The 19,399-nt window shown below is 39.3% G+C and overlaps 1 protein-coding gene across 4 annotated transcripts in view; it reads left to right on the top strand.

Annotated features, from left to right (window-relative positions):
• The window catches only part of NR6A1 (nuclear receptor subfamily 6 group A member 1), a 189,463-nt gene that overhangs the window by 36,340 nt on the left and 133,724 nt on the right, over window positions 1-19,399 (top strand). For 3 of the 4 annotated variants that reach the window (XM_073314005.1, XM_073314003.1, XM_073314002.1), the window contains exon 3: window positions 7,008-7,067. The exons of the other annotated variant lie outside the window; for it this stretch is intronic. In XM_073314005.1, the coding sequence (XP_073170106.1) occupies window positions 7,008-7,067 (60 nt within the window). The remainder of the gene's footprint in view (window positions 1-7,007; window positions 7,068-19,399) is intronic. 4 annotated transcript variants of the gene reach the window in all.

The raw sequence follows: 19,399 nt of genomic DNA, 5'->3' as shown, positions 1-19,399 counted from the left end.
TTATTGAGATCAATAGAAGGGTAACTGGGTGAAATTGAATAGCCTGTGACGTGTAGGAGGTAAGACCAGATCTAATGGTACTTTTTTGCCTTAAATTCTATGAATGTATGAAGAGACTGAAGCCTACATCTATATTTCTTGGTATGTGACACTTCACTATATTTAAGTCCACATGTGCATGATCAATGGATACAAAAATCAAACTGTTGAAGCATTTCCTTGCCATGACATATTTAAGTAACTGACTTCTACAGGAAGTCATCTGGTAAGACTTCTTATTAAGATAACATAATAGTAGTAATCACTTAGTGGGCCATGAATACAAATATTTCTGAGAAATCTGGGGAAGTGCTTTACATTTCTGAATATTACCTGCCATAAGCAACATCATTTAGTGATCTCTGAGGAAGATGAGTGGTATTGCCTCCCATTTATAGAGGAAGAAAATTAGTGGGTGTTTATGCTAAAATGATCAGCAGTGAAATATTTAACTATTTAGATTTGAATTATCCTCATTGGGTTTCAGAGATCTCATTTCATATAGCTGAATGCCCAGGGCACATCTCAGAGTGACTATTTCACATTGTCTGTGGTGATAAATGACTGAATTTGCATTGATTTACACTGAGGATACAGTTGAAAGTTCTTGTGGCAACCAGGGGCTGGTGGCTTAATTTTTTAAATGAAAGCTTTTGATTCTAGAAAACAAATGTAGCACGTTCTGTAGAATTGTGGACTACAAAAGTCCCTAAATAGAGGGCACTTGGATATAGTATTACTAATTTAACTCAAACCCATAGCAGCTCTGTTTTTGCTTTGCTATATCAAGTGATGACTGACTCGTAACACAGAGTATTTGCACGTGTGGGCCAGACTTTCAAAAGAACTCACTTCCCAGCTACTCCCACTTAAGTAGCAAAGTGGTCACAACATCAAAAGTGCTGAGCACCCAAAATGTTCTCAGTGACATACTACACGCTTCAGAAAGTCTGATCCACAGCTTCTGTACTCAGCTCCGGGAAAGCCAGCAGCACTGCAGCTTTTATCTCCTTTGCATTCAGTGTCAAAGTGTTATGGATCTTTCTTCAAAGTAGCCGCCGTGTTGGTCTGTATCCGCAAAAAGAAAAGGAGGACTTGTGGCACCTTAGAGACTAACCAGTTTATTTGAGCATAAGCTTTCGTGAGCTACAGCTCACTTCATTGGAATCCATTGTGTTCATAAATGGAAAGTAAGCCTGGCTCTGAGAGATCCTGTACTGGTGAAAGGTAATGCAAAAAGCTTATGTAGTGAAAAATAACTCGAATGATCACTTGTCTTTATATTCATCAGGTGAGACTAGATGTCCCACCATGGTGTAGGGTGTGTGTGTGTGCGTGTACCCCTCAACTTCAGCTCTTGAGATATCCTTGGGCTGCTACACTGTTGCATATTTCCACTTCAGCAGTGTATAAGGTTGGAATGTTTCTATTTAAACGTTTGTTTACGTTCTATATTCCAGAAGGGTTGGCATCTTAACTGCCTTCCTGCTGCTATCAATACTTAAGATTCCTGTGTTGCTTCCTGGTGTGTGGGAGTCTCTTTGCCAAGCCACAGATGCTTAATACAGATGTAGGTGTGAGATCCTTGTAAATTTTCAGTGTTCTTGGCAACTGTTTGTGAGAGAGGGACAGTGTAACTTGCATGCTGTTCTGCCTGCTGATGTAGAAATAACCAACATCTGCTCAGAGTGCCATGTCCTAACTACCATAGCCTCTCTACACTTAGAAAGATGACGACCTTATGTAGCATTACTCACACTCAGAGCTGAGATCTTGAAAGTCCAATGCTATGTCACAGGTTCAGGCTAAGTTCATTTCTATGAGTAGCCTCCATATATCCCTTCAATTAGCATAAGTGGGGACAAGGGCAATCAAAGGTCAAGAGAAGTTCAAAACAGCATAACTTTTTCTTGTTGGCCCTAATCCTGCAATGCTCACCAAGCTTTTCTTCATCATCGTGTTTACTATACAGCTGTAAAACTTGAAGAACAAGGCCTGGCCTAATACAAGGGAAGCTGGAAATCTAACAGTTTAAGAATAGATGGTATTGCTGCTTAAAACAGGAGAAATAATTGATTTATGTTATGGTACCCAATTAGGCTGTAAAATGAGAAACACTTAAAGCAACCCTGTGGCTTAAAGGCAGCTCTTCGCTCTGATTTCTGTTCAGTAAATAGGAGGCACCGTAATAAAGGTCATCAGCTCCATGAGCTAAATTATTAATTCCTTTCATGCCACTTGGGCTTGTAAACAGTATAGAATACAACAAAACAATCGGCACTGTTCGCTTATTGGCTAGAGAAAAGGTCATGGGGTAAGTAGTTGGACTGGCAACAGCTGTTCTTCTTAATCAAGCACATATTTTGTCCTTTTCATCATCTTTCAGAACAAACCGGTTTCCAAAATTTTAACTGTCTATAAATCCATATCTTCTCCACTTCACCCCCTCTTAGCTAAGCCGTTCTTAAAAGTTAAACATGTTGTATGTAATGAATTACAGGAGTACAAAGGTGGGGAGGAAGAACCAGCAATCTTGTATATTTAGGAGCTTTCTGTTGAAAATGGAGTTTTGTGGGTTTTTTGTTAGCTTAGTATAAATGATACATGCTTAAAATCCAACACTCCTTGAGAAAGTGGAGTAAAATTTGTGCTTGTAAGCAGCAGAGGAGAGTAAAACATTATTGAAATTAAAACTTTAAAGTGCATAGTTTATTATGATTTAAAAGCAATATCAGGAATTTGTTTTGCTCTGAACATCACTATGCTAATGGTACAAGAATAGAAATTTTGCTCTAAATGTTAAACATTTTAACTTTTGATATGTTGTACAGAAAACCTGCAGATTTTCTGTGTATATAAGTTTGGCATGTAGTCCACTGGCTGAGCAGGACTAATTTTTTCACTGTTTATTGTACTACTATTTGTAAAATATCTGCAGCAATAATGTGATTGCTGCACATCTTTAAACTTGTTAAATGGAACAAAAGTGCACAACAGTACCTTAGTGTTCAAGGAAATCTACCACAAACCATAATTATCGTAACAAACTATTTAATGTTATATTTGAAGGTTATGAGAGCAATGTCATTGTGGCATTAAGCTGAATAACCTGTAAAACTTGTTGACTTGAAAATCTAAAACCAAGATCCTTAAAGAAATGCATACCTCACTGCATTTGTCTTGTAAGAGGGGTAGTTTTAATCAAGTAAGCTTTCATATTGTAGAATGAAACTCTGTAAATTATTACAGATGTTTGCAGGTGTAGCTTACTGCTTTAAGTGAGGCAGTTATTCAGATGTCATTTCCCTTATGTTGCTGACCACTTCTAGCTGAGCCTGTTCTCTGCCATCTGACTGACTCAGAAGGCAGCTGACCCCTCCTCCTGCAAACAGCAGCAGGTAACTTACAGATGGCCATCTGTTGACCCATTACTTTAGCCTTTTTGAAAGCTAACGGAGTTGCCCCCATGCCAGTTTAAATATTAGTGTGCACTTACCCCTCCAACATCTTCAGCCAATTGTCACTTTTATACTTGTGCTTAGGTTTTCATGTTACAATTCAGCAGTATATGAAGATGGTCTCAGATGAAACTCTTCCCAGTCATCTAACATAAACTAATTTAATACATATTGATTTATAGCTAACAAGAAGGTAAAGGTATGGTTAGTGCACTTTCAAAGGGCCAACACTTCAGTCACTGAGAGGAGATGGGGACACACAAGGTAGAAAAAACCATAAGAGTAATATAAACTATCTAGAAAACTTGGAAAACTGTTGCATAACATGAGCATGTGATCATTGAAACTGAAAGTGCAGTATCACCAAGCAGTGTTCCAAAAGATTGGTGTCAGAAATGCCAGGAAGAATAAACTCAGATATAAATGAATACTCAGCAGATCTGGGCAGTAAAATGTCTCTCCTGTCCCCCACTGGAGTGTAGCAGGACGCCTTTGAGAACCCTAAGCTCCCACTAATAGTCTTCATCTTAACATTCTTTTGTCCATGACTGCTGCTTCATATAGTATGTTATCACTATTCTCATTCCATGTACTAAGGCAAAGTAGGGGTAGAAGCCAAACATTCTTGAGAAGTGAAGCTAGAGTTAAGTAGGGAATGAGGGGCAGTGTAACTACAGTGCTCTGCCCACAGTGCACATCTGCTGTTTCCTACAAGAATGGTCTGTTGTAAACGCTTAAACATTTGTAGCTGTAGTGTACCTCATTACTGTAGCATTTGGACACATTTCACATTACAAACAGATGTATAAACACCCACCAGGAGCAGCAATACTGTCTGTCTTCAATCGTTCATTAGTCCACCAGCGAATAAATTGGAAAAATAGGAAGATAAAATGCAGGAAAGACTTGGCCAAATACAGACCCTTGTATTGTGTTATGAAGGTATGCTGCCAGGAGTGAGTTCTAATGGTTTAGGAATGGAGTGTTGTATATTGCTACATTGCGTTTGGTTTTACGGATAGATATGGGACATAATCTACCAGCAAGAAAACTGATAATCTTGAGATTCTCCTGCTTGCTGGCTTTAGGAGATCATGGGGATGTGAAGAAGAGACAAATTCAAATAACTCTATAAAAGCAGAGTCACAAACCTGTATATCCAGACCATAATGAAAAGGTAAAATATAGGAAGTATTACTGGGGGGCAGGAAGAAATATGATACAATGCCTGGGAATCCTGGACTTGCTTTTCAAAAACAAATCCCTGTTGACAGTGATTTCTAAAGTGAGACTAGAAGGCTTTATCTGATCTATGATCACAACTGAACCTATTTCTGGTAGATGGGTCCTTCCCAGATGTAAACTTCTCCAAAGTTAGGGCTCCTGTCTGGAGTCAGACCCATCTCTAACCTTGGCGCCTCTTTCCTAGGATAGGGTAAGAAATGAGTCTAGCTTCCTCTCCCAGCTGTATAATATTCTTCTATATCTGATACAAGCTCAGGGCTTCCTTGTACTGGAGGGGAAACTACTTTTGGTTAAGCTGCTGATCAAATGTTGGGAGAGGGCCCCTGCATTATGCAGTGTTTTGAAGGGGATCTCCTTTCTGATAAGAATCCTTTTGAAGGGGCTCCAGATCTTGTTTGGATCTCATTTTCTTGACCCTTTCTGCCATTTCTAGTACTGACCCATTTCAGAGGTTAATATGTAGAATTTAAAGCTGATGGAGCCTAGAGTTTAGGAATTCTTTGAAAACTGATGAAAACATAGTTGTTTTCAGAGACAGTTACAAATGCCTGTTATCTGATTAGAGAAATGAATGCTTTAACAAGCAGGTCTGGAAACAATAGCACATGTGGGTATGGAAGATAGAAATCTCTTAAAGGGGATGGAAGGTAAAATAATATTGCTTAAATAAAAATCCTAACTGGAGTGCTAGTTTCTTTTGGTACATTGGTATATATTAATAAAATGACATGAAGAAATACAGTAAAGGTAACTTTCTGCTGTAGAATAAACATTTAAAAATACGTGACATTGACAAACTAAATATAAGGTGTATTTGTGCTTGTATGTTTGTTATCGGGAGAGTGTCATTGGCTGCTACAGCACTTTCAGTTGCGTAACTGTTTTCACCCAACCTGTTTCCAGAGGCTTATGACTTGCTGAAATTTTCCAGTCTTGGTCTCGGCCCAAAGGCAGGGTTGGTGGTGTGGTGTGTAGTTTTTGTTTTTGGTCTTTTTGTGTGTGCAAACTTGGAGTAAAACTGGTTCAGTTGTTTAAGTTATTAGTAAAGAGAGTGAAATACTTTCTCCATGTGAAAGAATTGTTGAGCTTCCTTTGACTACTTTTAGCCCAGCACTTTCTACTGCAGAAAGTTAAACTTGCATTGAAATAGCCACAATTGATTTTTCTGGAAACATTTGGTTTGCATAAGATAAAGCTATGACCCTCTCACAGGATGTGTAGTAAGTCCATTTTGATACTTTTAGTAAGGTCAAAGAGTATAGTTAAGACTGTGCATGCATGTGTGGCATACTGATGGGGTGAAATGGTTAGGGTGGGCTGCTACATTTTGTAAGGTTTAAGATGGCTTTGTACAACTCAAGTTTTCAGAAGGACAAACTTAACTCCTAAGGCGTTCCACAGTTTTGACATTTCTCGGATTTTTGTGCAAGTCTTGTAATACTTACTGTTTTTTATTCAAACCCCAGCGCCTGAAGTCATGTGATGCTCCCTTTTCAAATGAAAATGACTAAATTTCTAGTATTTAAATAGAGTAGCTTGAAAACATGAATCAGGCACAACTGAGCATTGCAGTGATGTCTGCTTGAATCTGCATTCTGGGGTTAGGGTAAGTGCAGTCTTCCTTCCAGCTACTTTAGTGGCTTCCCTCCAAAGTCTCTCAAAACCAGGCATATAAAAATCCCACAAATACATTATTTTTAATATAATTTTTAGGCCAATGTCATGACTTTTGGGGTGTGCGCTTTCACTGGTGGTAAACTATATATAGTTGAGATTATGGAATTTAGCTGCTTGTTGTAAATTGGCAACATTGCAGAGTAAAGGTACTTTTCATATCTTTATTTTTTTTTTTTAAAAACTGACAATCTAGAAAATTCCATCCAAAAAGCTACATTTACAAGAATGTTCAGGTTGCATGAATAAGCATTCAAGTGTCGAAATACCAAAGTTAATGTTAAAATAATTTAAATATTTTATGCCCAGGCAAACATATACAACATGGCAGCGGTACATGTGTGTAATGTCTGTTTGGAGATCTGTCAATTTTAGGGGGATTTAGGGAGGAAAAAATTAATACTCAAATTTGTTTTCTCAGATATAACAATTTAAATTAGCCTTTATATGCAACTGTCTAATACGATGAAAATGGGGGATGGAGAGATGGACATATGAGTGTAAACATACATTTATTTAACTTTCAAAATTAAATATGGCAATTTCTATTTTAAAGAAATGCAAGTGCCTAAACAATTTTTTTCTTATTAGCTACAGATGTCGAACAGATGAGTTTCTCCTCACCTGTGCTTCCCATGAACTCTGTGGGCAGTAAGTACCTTTCTTTCTCACATGACCAGGTTGCATTTCTTTTTCATTGACTGACAGCTTTGTTTGTTTTGAGGTTGCCAGTGAATTGAAATAGTACTTCAGTGTAGAAGTTTTGAAGAGCAATGCAGTAAAAAAAAAGTTCACTTAAGGAGCATGGCATTCCACTTTCAGGAAGAATTCTCCCCCTACCCCGACAACAGTGCCCTCGACCTGGTCTGTACTGGGTGTTGCCATCATAGCTATGTCAGCTATGTGCATGGATTTTTTTTTTTACACCTGATATAGCTATGCTGGAAAAACCCTTAGTGTAGATTCACTTGATCTGGTACGACACTTCTATACCAATATAACTGCATCCACCCTATAGAGTTTGCTGGCTTAACTAGCAGTACTCTTCCCATGGAGATGTGGTCTTATCTGCAGACGTTCTCCTAGTCATGCAGACCAGGATTTTCAAAGGAGATGAAGGGAGCTGGTGCCTGGCTTAAGTGATAGTGGATTTGGGGCATTTTTAAGAATCTTAGCTTCAGGACTTTCAGAATCCAGTTACTTCACTAGTAATGGCTTATTTTTCATCTCCATCTAGTGGTAATTAGTGTATCTGAGGACTAAATGTAAGTAATCCACTAGGTGGCAATAAGTCCTTATCAGAGACCAGAGTTTATAGGTGTAAATTCTAAATATCTAATTCTAAACAGAGGCAGCAATTCAGTGCAGATTTCTCCTCCTTAAAGACAATGTATTTAATTTGTTGGAAACTCCCTGGGGCATTCTCAAAATAGGTAAACAATTAACTGGCAGTTCATTTAGAAGATAATGTTCAAATAAGTTTCAGGGGCAACCACCTAAACCCAGGGGTTCAAAGTCCAGAGATGCTTTGTCTCCTTGACCTCATTGTGCTGGGGGATTGTACCTGCTTGCACCCTAGAAACCATTTAAATCTTTGAAGAAGCTTTCACATAGTGATGTAGTTTTTTGGAGAGTATTTTAGCTATAATTATTTTTGGTGGTTTGAGCATTTAACATATGCTCCTACGCCCTGAATTTCAAAAGCATATGTGCAATTTCTTGCTTACTTGGTCTATATAATTAGTGATTGCCTGGACAAATCAGATTTTTTTGTGCAAGTGGTAAGGTCTGCATCTTGATTATTGTTGTCAAATACAAATTGACAGTTCTACACATGTAGTTGTAGTAACTGCATGTGCAAATTAGGTGCACAAACTGAATGTGCATATTTTTGAAAATCAGCTATGATTATTTTAACAAAATAGTTTAACATTAAATCTTTGTTGCCCAGCATTACTTAAATTTATAGGTGTCACATCTCCTTAAGGCACAAAGTGTATTAAGGTAAATGTTATTTTGTATAATGTCCTAGCATCTGGATATATTTGCTGAATGCTCAAGGTAAGGCTGCCTAATAGCAAGAATTGAACTATGGCTTTCACATTTTTTTGCATCGTGGTATTATGGCGATGTGCTTGTCAACACTGGATAGTCATCTGTTTTTCTTAGTTGATGAAATGGAGAAGGCTTCCTACTTTGCTGCTTCTTTATGAAATCCTTTCCGGACTTTCAGAATTACATGAATGCAGAGGAAAACTCCAAGTTCCCAGATACTTGTTTATGTATCAAAAACTTTTATTTAAGGTCTGCAGAGCACGCACCTTATCCTTGGCTTTTTGCAGCTTATTGTGCCAGTGGACCATCATTTTGCTGTGCCTCTCCTGGCTTATTAGGCATTTGCTTCAGATTTTTGTTTTACTCAGTATCACTGACTAAATTAGTTTTACTAATGCACCTTTGCAGCTGAGATGAACATGCTTTGTGTTGTGTTGGGATTGCATCTCTTCTGCTCTACCTCAACGGGCATACAGAACTGTCACTGTACACTAACCATAATTTCCTTATGGAAAGCACTAGTGTGTGTGCTGCCTTCATTTCATTGTAGGTCAACATTGTTCACAACATCACTGACAATGTCTAAAGGGAACAGCTGTATTTTGAATGAAGATCGTCCAAATTTTCTACAGAAAGCTGTTCAAAATTGCACAAGGGCAAAAACTGTATCGAAAACCAGGAATCTTCTGTTTGTTTTGACCTTCTTGAATTTTTAAATATGTGAAAACATGCCTACTCTCCAGCTGAGACCTTGCAGGCTGCTTTTTGTAAAATCATGCTGAAGTATTTATACCACTATAAATCCTTGAAAATAGGGTGTTTCACGGGAGCTGTACTGAGGTGGTTGTGCCAAAATGGAGGTGGTTACATTAAGTGAGCAAGGCCTTTCAGTGTCTGAGGCTTGGGGAAAGAAGATCCTTTAAAACACCAATTCTGCAGAATTCCATCTGTGCTTATCTTTACACCTGAGCAGTCCCGTTGGGCTCAATGAGGATATTCATGTGTGTAAAATTAATTACGTGCATTAGCTCTGACCCTGCAAAGAATTAAGATTCCAAATACTGTTAGAAGCATTTGAAAACAATTTGTGAAAACAATCCAGCAGTACTTTCTAGTTTCCTGTACCCTTGGGACGTATTTTGCTTCAGAGAAATTCCAGCCAAAGGGAAATACAGTCTGTGCCTTTAAAAAGAGCAGTGCCTTCCATTCTGCTGCCGGAGAAACAGGCCCTTTCAAGGATCTTAAAGCTTTAAAAGAAAACAGTGTGTGGTTTTTTGCGGGTGTGGTAGAGGAGTGTGTTTTGACTCATCTTTGAGATATGAAAAGACAAAATGGTCAGAATTCTTTTGTGGGGTGCGGAGGGGATTGTGAAAGTCTGCTCATCTGTGTTTAGATAAATGATTCTATAAGATTGCAGGACCTTCAGGTTCAGGCAATTTAACAGATCACAGATAAGACAAGTGCTGTGTCCTTTACTAATGTGTTACCAGGTGACTAGATTTCACCTAGTTCTAAGTAAACTAGCTATCCTTGATATAAAATTCTAGAAAAGTAAGCACAACAGGAACTCCAGTCTGTTTCAGGATGGTCATTCATGTTCTAGGAAATGAAATGGTAATATGAACAACTACGAAGTATTATGCTCTGTTTTCACTGGCTAGTTGGTAAAGCCTTTGACCATGTGTCACTTCCCCAGAAAAGCCAGGCTGGGAGTGGCCACACCTGTGAACACCTCGCCATATCAGTCTGTCACCAGCAGCTGCAAGAAGGTTTGAGACCTGCTGCTCAGATCAACAAGAAAACAATACAAATCCCCTTTTGGTTTTAATATTTGGCTGATTGGATTCTAAGAGTTACTGGGCTGTTACTTAGCCTTAGGAGCTCTGTGGCAAGCTTCTTGTAGACATCCCTTCTAATAAGGTAGCTGGCTCCAGCTTTCTGGGCAGGTTTCTCTGTTTGGGGCACCTCAGAAACAACCAGAGGAGTAGAGAAGCAGGCAGAAGGGTGCAAAAATGCCTAGGTTATCTGGGGGTCAGCTGTGTCCCTCCGTTTTATTGCTTTCTTCTGAACAGCCAGCTCTGGAGGGACAAAAGGGAGAGCCTTTCAGACAGTTAGTAGGTGGTAAGGGTCTTTTGGTCTATTATTTCTGAACGCTTTCCCACTCTCCCTTAAGGTTTGAATCAGCCCTTATGTGACTGTCTTGTTGACTGTGGTCATGTGGTTGCATATGTAACATTGCTTTGCTCATTATGGTATTCAGTGGAACAACAGGTATGCTCCACGTGAAGGCTTCCCTTATCTTTCCCTTGAGCAGGGGCTTAGGAAACCTCTATAAAGTTCAAGGAGCTCACTTAAAGATCATCTCAAGAGTGAACCTTTCAAATATTACTTATTTCTATAGCATAGCAGCTTGTGTGTGTTTCCCTTCAGATTTCTCTTCAGTGATATCTCAGGACACAGAAGCCATTCTCCTTCTGTCGTATGCAGAAGGGGGAGGGAACCCTGTAAGGGCAGGGTACACACAGTGTTGAAGGCCTGAGATTTAACAACCTTTATTAGCACAGAACCACTACCCCTTGAAATTCCAGCCCATGCAGGGAACCATTTCATTCAGGTGTACTGGAAGAACAGACCTCCAACACAGGATCAACTGATCATGGTCAGAGTGCTATCAGTTATGTCCTAAGAGCTAACTTCATCCCTGATAAGCCAAGATGTACCTGTGAAAGTGTTGCAAGATATCAGTGGCCTTGATCAACAAGAAAAGGTACCAGATCCTCAAGTACGCAGCTATCATCAAGTACGCAGAGTCTACTGAGGACAGTTGCATCAGGCAGAATTACCATGCTTGGTGGTGTCACTCCAGGCATTGTGTAATGAAGTGCCCAGATCTGGTTCAATCTTGTGAATTCACAAATCTCTGGGGCAGCCCCGTGGGTGGTGCCAGGTGGGGTCAGGGCATCCACCCCTTTGCTCCTTGATGGAGAGCTTGAGAGCACAGTGTGCTCAGATATTTTTGTCCATTCTGGAGACAGGGCTGAAGCACACAATGCTGTTTCTAAATGTCATGAGCAACTGAAGGAAGACCAGATCTCTGTGAGATTGACTTTTCTCATAGTCAAGCCACTTCATCCTCAGGATCTGGTGCTGACCGCACATATGGAATGCCTCTAGCCACTCCAAGTCTGACTGACTGTAAGAGGTTTTAGGTTTCTGACCCATATAGCAATACAAGTACTGTAGTATGCAGGGTTGATAGACCCTGAACTTTGTCTCAGCACAAACATGTTTTTGCATCCATTAGCAAGCCTTGGACTTCATGTAGAAGGTGGCAAACCCTATTTGTCGAATGTCCAGTTTGCTGCAACTGTTGAACTCTGCTTCATCAACACTCTCCATGGTACATGACCCCCCGTCGATTCTGGTGGCCCAGCTCCAAAGGTTCTGGAGCTTGGTCTTCTGCCATGAGATGTTCAACCCCATGGTATAGGCAATGTCCTGGGGGTGGGCCTTAAATTCTGTGAAACCATACTCTGGGTGTCTAATATTCTCTTTTCCTGGACGAAGGATAGAAGGGAAGGGAGAATTTTCTGTATTGTGAAGCATAAAAAATAAGTAGGTAATAAGCTTTGTAGCAGGCGGCTAAGCAGGCAAAGGATAGTGGAGTGTATATCCCAAGTTCTTCAAGTGGAGGTTCAGGCTGTGTCTTGTTCATCTGTCATCACTCCCTCCCAGAGGAGGACCTGTTTTCAGCAAGTCTTTTCCCAAATGGAGATTAATAGGCGGTAGCTACAACCTGTTCTCCCATGGCCAAAAGAATGACTGGTTTTTTTCTGTTCATAATGTTCTCCAGGACAATTTAAATAAAAAGTAAATGGCAGAAATGAGCTGGAGTGTCCCTGCATTGTCCAGAGATCCTGGTTCTCTTGTATCCAATTCAGGAGGCAACCACCACTAAGTTCTACCTAGCCCACAAGAAGGCTCTGTTCTCGGGGGTCAAATTCCCCATGCAAACTGAATATCCTATTCTATAAACAGAGCGTCTTCAAGGGCCAGGTCTGTAAATGAGGAATAGTGCTAAGTCATTAGTATGGATGAATCTAATCAAGACAGGGAACATGTCTTGTTTGGAGTTCTTATAATAAAGTCTTAGTATGGGCCAAAACCTCAGATGTTCTAAAATCAAAGTGGTAGACATTTCTAGCTCGCTAGAGATGGCAGGAGTGTCGTCTTAACCAGACACACTATTTCCTAGAGCTCCCTTGCTTTTCAATGCTACACCAATGAGATCTTCCTCTTGGGACCTAAATCTTGTATTAAATGCCCTGTCTAAAGCATCCTTTGCATTTCTTGTCAAAAATGCACTTAGATTTTTTTTATCTTTAAATGTTGTCATCCTAGTTTCAATATCTTTGGCAGAGTGTTTTTGGAGGGTAAGATCTTATTGTGAAACAGCAGTCCCACAACTCTCATGATAGCAAAGTTGTGCTAGGATTTGACAGTCTTGATTCCCCAAACAAACCTAATTAAAAGAAATTTTGTCTTCCATACTTTTCTGCCCACATGCGAAAGACCATTAAAATAAATTAAATCCTAATCAGTGGAACAAAAATAAAAAACTGCCCCACCTATGGCATACTCTTGCTGTCAAGAGAGCTCCAAAAATCAACATTTTAATGCTAAGTACCCAATTCAGAAAAATCTCTAGCTCTGTTGGCCTGCAATATCTATCATAAATAAATGGGGGGGGGGGGGGGAAGAGAAGCTGCCAAGTGGCACACTTCAGAAGCATTCAAAGGTAGAAACTGCATTCCCCTTGAACATTTGGGCTCATTCATTCAGAGCCATGGAAGCCTCCTGGCCTGAATGATCATTTAAAACATAGAGATGTGTGGGGTGGCCAAATGGTCATGTTTACATACCTTCAGGAAGTTTTAAAAATTAAGGGTATAGTCCCTGCTGTTGGAGGGAGGGCTCTGCATCCTATGCTTACTCAGTACATCGATACATGTTTTTAAAAAGTCTAGCCCATTCATCCTTTGTTTCTCGCCCTGGTGACATGCTGCTGTTCGACATCCCATTGTGATGGATCTGTAAAATAGGGAAATTTAACTGAAAATTTCCTTTCTTCTGAAAGGAAGTCTGCTGATCCAACATACCTGGCACAAAGATTATAGTTCTGAGGAAGGCTTAAACTGTCAGTCTCCTCAATCTACTGTACAGGATCTAATCTATGTATATAAATAAAATCTCTTTCACTGGGATGAAATTTGAACTTCTTCTGCAGTTGGAAGTGATTGAGTTTTTGTTCGTTACCAGGCCGACAGCTCTGTTAGGTGACAATTGGGGGAGTATCTTGCTGTGAAGAGCCCTTAGCTGCTGGAGTTCACAGTACATTCACAAGCAATTCCATGGAGTCTCGTTGGGATGGAGAAAGTGTTACTGCAACTCAGTTTATGGGAGGGAAAATACATTTTTGAGGGGTGGTGCTACAAAACATTTGTGTGACTACAAGCAGCCACCTGTATTCTTGTCTGGAACCCTAATATCGTTTTTGTAGGGCTTTTATAAATGGTTTTAATTATTAAAAATCAAAACTGTTGGATTTTCTCATTACTGCATCTCCTAAAAAACCCCAAAAACCTGTTGCTGTTCACTTGCCGTGAAGTGGAGTCTTGTCTTGAGTCTGTCTGGCATTCTTTCTTGGTGCAGTAGATGAAAACCTCTCAACACTTCTTTAGATGTGAGATTCATAGGTAACATTTCAAAACTAGTTGTGATGTTTGGAAAAATATTCTAGTGTGGCATTTAACACTAAAAAGTCAATCAATTTATCATTCTTACACTTCACTTTTCTGTCAATATGCTTTACACAGGTCTCATTTCTCTTCAAAAACACCTTTCTTAATGCACAGGAGCATACATATAGTGCAAGATGTACAGTACTTTAATGCTGTGTGTCAGTGAGAAATCCAGACCTATACAGACCTGTATGAGCAACAGTTTATTTTGGTCATATCCCATACTTTGTGTTTCATATGTATGGTGTGGGGTATTCCCCTCGTACTTCTCTAGAAGCAGCATGTTGCTTGAAGATAGCTGATTGGGAGAACTGCTTCAGTTCAGTCTACTTGTGAAAAGGATCCTGAGAGAAGTGTCTGCCTTTGTGTGCAGGCTGAAGTCTGGAATCTGGCATGTTGAGGGCTGAAGGATTCTATTTACACTGCATCAAAAAGTATGAAAGGAGCCTCTTGCTTTCAGTGTTACATGAGAATTTGTGTCTGAAGGGTTTTAAACAAAATAGTTCATACTTTCAAATAAACATACCTACGTTCAGTTATGGGGTCTGCTCTCTGCAAGGGTTACAATGGCTCCTTTCATCAAAAAATTGCCGTTGTTTATAAACATTAAACCTTACAACCTCCTTGGCAGCTAGTTGGTAAATTTCATGCAGAGAGACAGATGGAGCTTAAGTGACTTACCTCGATGTTCCTCAGTGAGCCAGTGGCAGAACCGGGAGTCCTGATCCATCCTGTGCTGTTACCACTAGACACAGCTTTACAGTAATCCAAACTGTAGCCCTTATTGAACAGAAAATATGAGCCATCTTTTCTTTTTTTTTTGAACACTTGCATGCATTTGCAGTCTCTTAGATATCTGGTCCGCAGTTTGCATTCATTGATCAGTGAGTTGATACAAACTAAAACCCACCGACAGCAATGAATGTTGATTGCAGCCATTAGATGCTTAAGCTGTGCAGTAGTATTTCTTCAGATACAGTCCAGTCCCCCCTCCATTTTTGCATGGAGTAATTCATAAAACATCAACACTGTCCCAACTTGTATTTAGCTCAGACACTGGTTACCATCCCAAGACCTGAAGAGGAGCTCTGTGAAGCTTGAAAGCTTGTCCCTTCCACCAAAAGATATTGGTCCAATAAAAGATATAACTTCACTTACCTTGTCTCTTAAGTCTTCCTGGACACACCAATATTATTTCAATAAAGGTCTTATTACCTTGGTACAGTGTGTAAAGTACACATAGATGGAGAAAATAGAAGGACAATTAACTAGTTCTAAAGTCTATGCAAAATGGAGTAATTTACCCTTGTGTGGATAATAAAAAAAAAAAAATTTTGCACAACCGTTTTATTTTTGTGCCACAGATCGTTCAGGCATCTACTTACCTGCATTGTCTGAATTCTCTTAAGGCTTGAAAATTAGATAAATTCTCTTAATGTTTGCTCTGTTGCATTTAAGAACATAGGGTGGCACTTTCAAATACACCTGAATAATTCAGGTGCCTAAATCCCGTTGACTTTAAATGAGATGTGTGCTCATAAGGAATTTAAAGGGTTTTTTGTTTAAATCCCACCCATTGTGTCTCCACTTTTTGGCTACTAAAAAATCTTGGATGATCACAGCTGCATTTATATATGCCAACTACTCTCTCTATGTTCAGTTTATCCTTTCAGACTAGCCATTTCAGAAGGCCAGAGTCTGGCCAGGTAAAGATTCTTATAGGACTGACCTGTACTAGAAACGCTTGCTAGTATAGCTATTCTGCAAACTGTCCTGATGCAGATACACCTTATCCTGGCAAAAGTGTTTCTGTTGGTTATTCCAGTTCCCCAGAGCTATAATAGCAAAAGCACTTCTTTTGCTGATATAACTGTCTACACTAGGGCTTTTGCAAATGTAGAAATATTAAAAAAAAAAAAAAAATCACACCCCATCTGACACTAATACACTGGCAAAAGCTTTGTGTGTAGATCTGGCCTTAATTGACAGCTATAGGTCAGTTGACCCCTTTTTTTAAAACAAAATAAAGGGGAATGGCTAATATGCTTTTGGAAAAGGGTCTGACAATGACTTAACTTAATCATGGAAGTATTGTGATGCATACTTGGGAAAGGCACACACTGCTTTTGATGAAAAATTTGCTTTTCTGTTGTCTTTACTAGAAGTTTGGAGTAAAACACATTTTTCTGAGACTTCATACCTTAAAGGTATAAAGAATATGGATGTCTTATCACCATGATAGCCTAAAACTCCTTTGGTGCCAAGAATAAGTGTTCCGTTTTTTTAAGGATGCTGCATAGCCGCAAAGACAAACATCCTCCAGAATTTGCTCCATAATTCCTAGCCTGTTTCAGTTTTAAAACAGTTTTTCTTTAAAAAGGGGGGAGGGGCAGTAAAAGATTTAATTTTTGTTGGATCTTCAGTTGCAAAGTTCTGTAAGGCACAGCCTGCAATGCTAGACAGAGTGCATTAATGTTAAGATTGTTAGGTTAAAAACTAGATTTATACCAAAGTAATCTCTTTATTGGCTTCCATAATTCTTGCAAAAATAACCCTTTCCCACCCACCCAGCCACCCACTCTCTCTGTCTCTCTTATTTTAAAGCATTTTGTGGGTACAGTGCGATATATGACATTCCAAGCCGGGTGGACAGGGTGCCCTGTGTCTGGTTATGTTTGCTGAGATGATTTTACGTTTAACTATCCCATGAAAGGAGCTGAACTTTCTTCCCTAGACAGTTGTCCTGCCACAGGACAAGATGGAGGGACAGCTGGGTTTAGTAATATGGAATTCAGTATTCTTGGTTAATACTTCCGGTGAGCAGTTGGTGAGGATTAGGGGAAGCAGGTTCACAAGAGCAAATTAAATGACATTCCAAAGCTTTTCCAGCGAAGCTCAAATTGCCAGCCCAAATGGGAAGTAGGTTCTATTCTGAACTAGCTTGCATCACATTTCTTTTAGCACAACATTCTCAAATTTCGTTTCCAAATTTTACTGTTCAGTTGTAGACGTGTTATTGCTTCTGTATAGCTGTGTGCAGAGCTTCCCATTACTTTTACTCAGACTTTCTTTTGTTGAAATCCTGCTTAATGTGTTTAAAAAAACAAAACAAAACAAAAATGTAACAGTTGAATGTTTAAAACCGAAGACATCCTTTTAAAAAATACATAAATACTTGTAAGGGTGGCAGAGGGTTAAGGGATCTCAACTAGTCTTTGTTCACATTGTAAAATGTATAAATCATGGCCTGTTAATAGCAACCAAATGTGATATATGAACGTTCAAGTTTTCCATTTAGCAATGTGTCTGTGATAAACCTCAAGGTACAGTCAACGGTCGATGGTTTTTTCTAATTCTCAAACTCACCGACAGCGTTGAATGTTCACTGAAGCTATCTGAAGGCTGCTACGTGCGTACATACACTCTACATAGTTTCCATGCATCTGTTTTCCTGGACCAGCAATGGAAACACTGCTGAGGGCTCTGCATTCTTTATTGCAAGGTCTTAAAATACTTATAGCAGTATTTTAATTATGAAAGGGAACTGTGTAGCTGAGGGCTAATGAATTGCAGGCATGTAAGACTGTAGTTCTTTATACAAAGATGGCTTGGGCTACTGCTTAGAATGGCTCTGGATGTTCCAATTTGTCACTGTACAGTAAACAAATGTCCTTTCTTATGCAATTAAGAAGTCTAAATATTTAAATAGGGAAGTACTTAATGCATTTTGGGCTTCTTTTTAAAGTTCATTTATATTTTTAAAAAAATAATCTATAAACTAAACTCAGGATGGGGAAAAAAACCCAGCTCTTTTCTTTCCTTTCATTGAAGGATACATACACATCTGCCTCAGTTCTTTGGCAAACTTTTTGTTCTGTTCCTTTTAAAACACATTCGATCTTTAGTGGCTGTGGAGGACTGAATTGAGAGTTCTTCAGCACACATCAATATCAATTTGTTTGTCTACGTGCTCTACTACAAATAACATGAAATGGGGGAGGGAAGGGAGAAACTGATCACTGCCTCAACAGTTGCTTAATGGTGAGAAGCAGAATTTTACCCTGAAATAGTTCCTATTGGCTCCAGTTAAAGGAACACTGTCAACTAGAATTTCTTACATTGTTTAAAAATGTGTACTACTGCTCCCCTGTTGATGTTTGGAAATGTCTTTTGGGCACATGTGAGATCAACACCACAAAACATTGCTAGCCCATCCCTCCCTTCTTTTCTGTGTTTGCTTGATATCTCTTGGGTTTCAGTTTTGTTGGTTCTGTTACTGATTAAATACCTTCTTGTAGGACCTGAGGAAGTGGGCAGGTGAACTTCTAGACTCCACATGAGTGGTGTAGCCATGCTAGCATGAGAGAGGAAAAGCAACTAGCCATTAATGAAACAGTGAGATTGACTTACACAGGGTGGGATTTCCAAAAATGCACCATATTGGACTTTGACTTCAATGAAAGCAAGAATTAATGGATGTCTTACCATTGACTCCAGAGTTAGGCCAATACTGAAAGCTTTTGGAAACCCCACCCAAAGTGAACAACCTGAAAAGAAGAAAAATTTAAGGTCTTGGGTATTGCTGGTTAAAAAACAAAAAAACCTAACAAAACTTTCAGAGGGAAGTGTGATTTTTTTTTCCCCCCCCTCTCTGCTCCCTCTCCAACTTGTTGGTATCCCTTGAAGTTTTAGGTTGAACATGTGAAAACTTCTGCCTAGAAAGTTCATGATTTAGATTAATTTAATTACATACTTTTTTTATTCAGCTTTTAGCTGCAAAAGGATTTGTTTAAATTCTCCCTAAATTGTCACATTCCTCCATCTGTCTAATTATCCTAACTCTTTCAAACTATGCAACCCAGCTGGAAGTGATCTCTGCCACTTGCTTAAATTGTTGTATGCAGTGTTGTAGCTGTGCTGGTCCCAGGATTTTAGAGAGATGGGGGGTTTGGGTTCGAAAGAAATCAGTTGCTTTACCTGCACGCACTGTGGTGCAACTAGAAAGTGTGTGCGTGCACTCACGCACGCACACACCATAATAGTTAAATAAGGATATTAAATTTAAAACTTTTTGTGCTTTTTTAGTGGAGCACATTTACTGTAGCCCCGATGACTTTGTTTTTAAAA

This window comes from Lepidochelys kempii, chromosome 16, assembly GCF_965140265.1.
Source record: "Lepidochelys kempii isolate rLepKem1 chromosome 16, rLepKem1.hap2, whole genome shotgun sequence".
In the NCBI taxonomy this organism is placed as follows: domain Eukaryota; kingdom Metazoa; phylum Chordata; order Testudines; family Cheloniidae; genus Lepidochelys; species Lepidochelys kempii.
The sequence above is the reverse complement of the archived record's forward strand: the minus strand, read 5'-3'. Positions and strand labels throughout refer to the sequence as shown.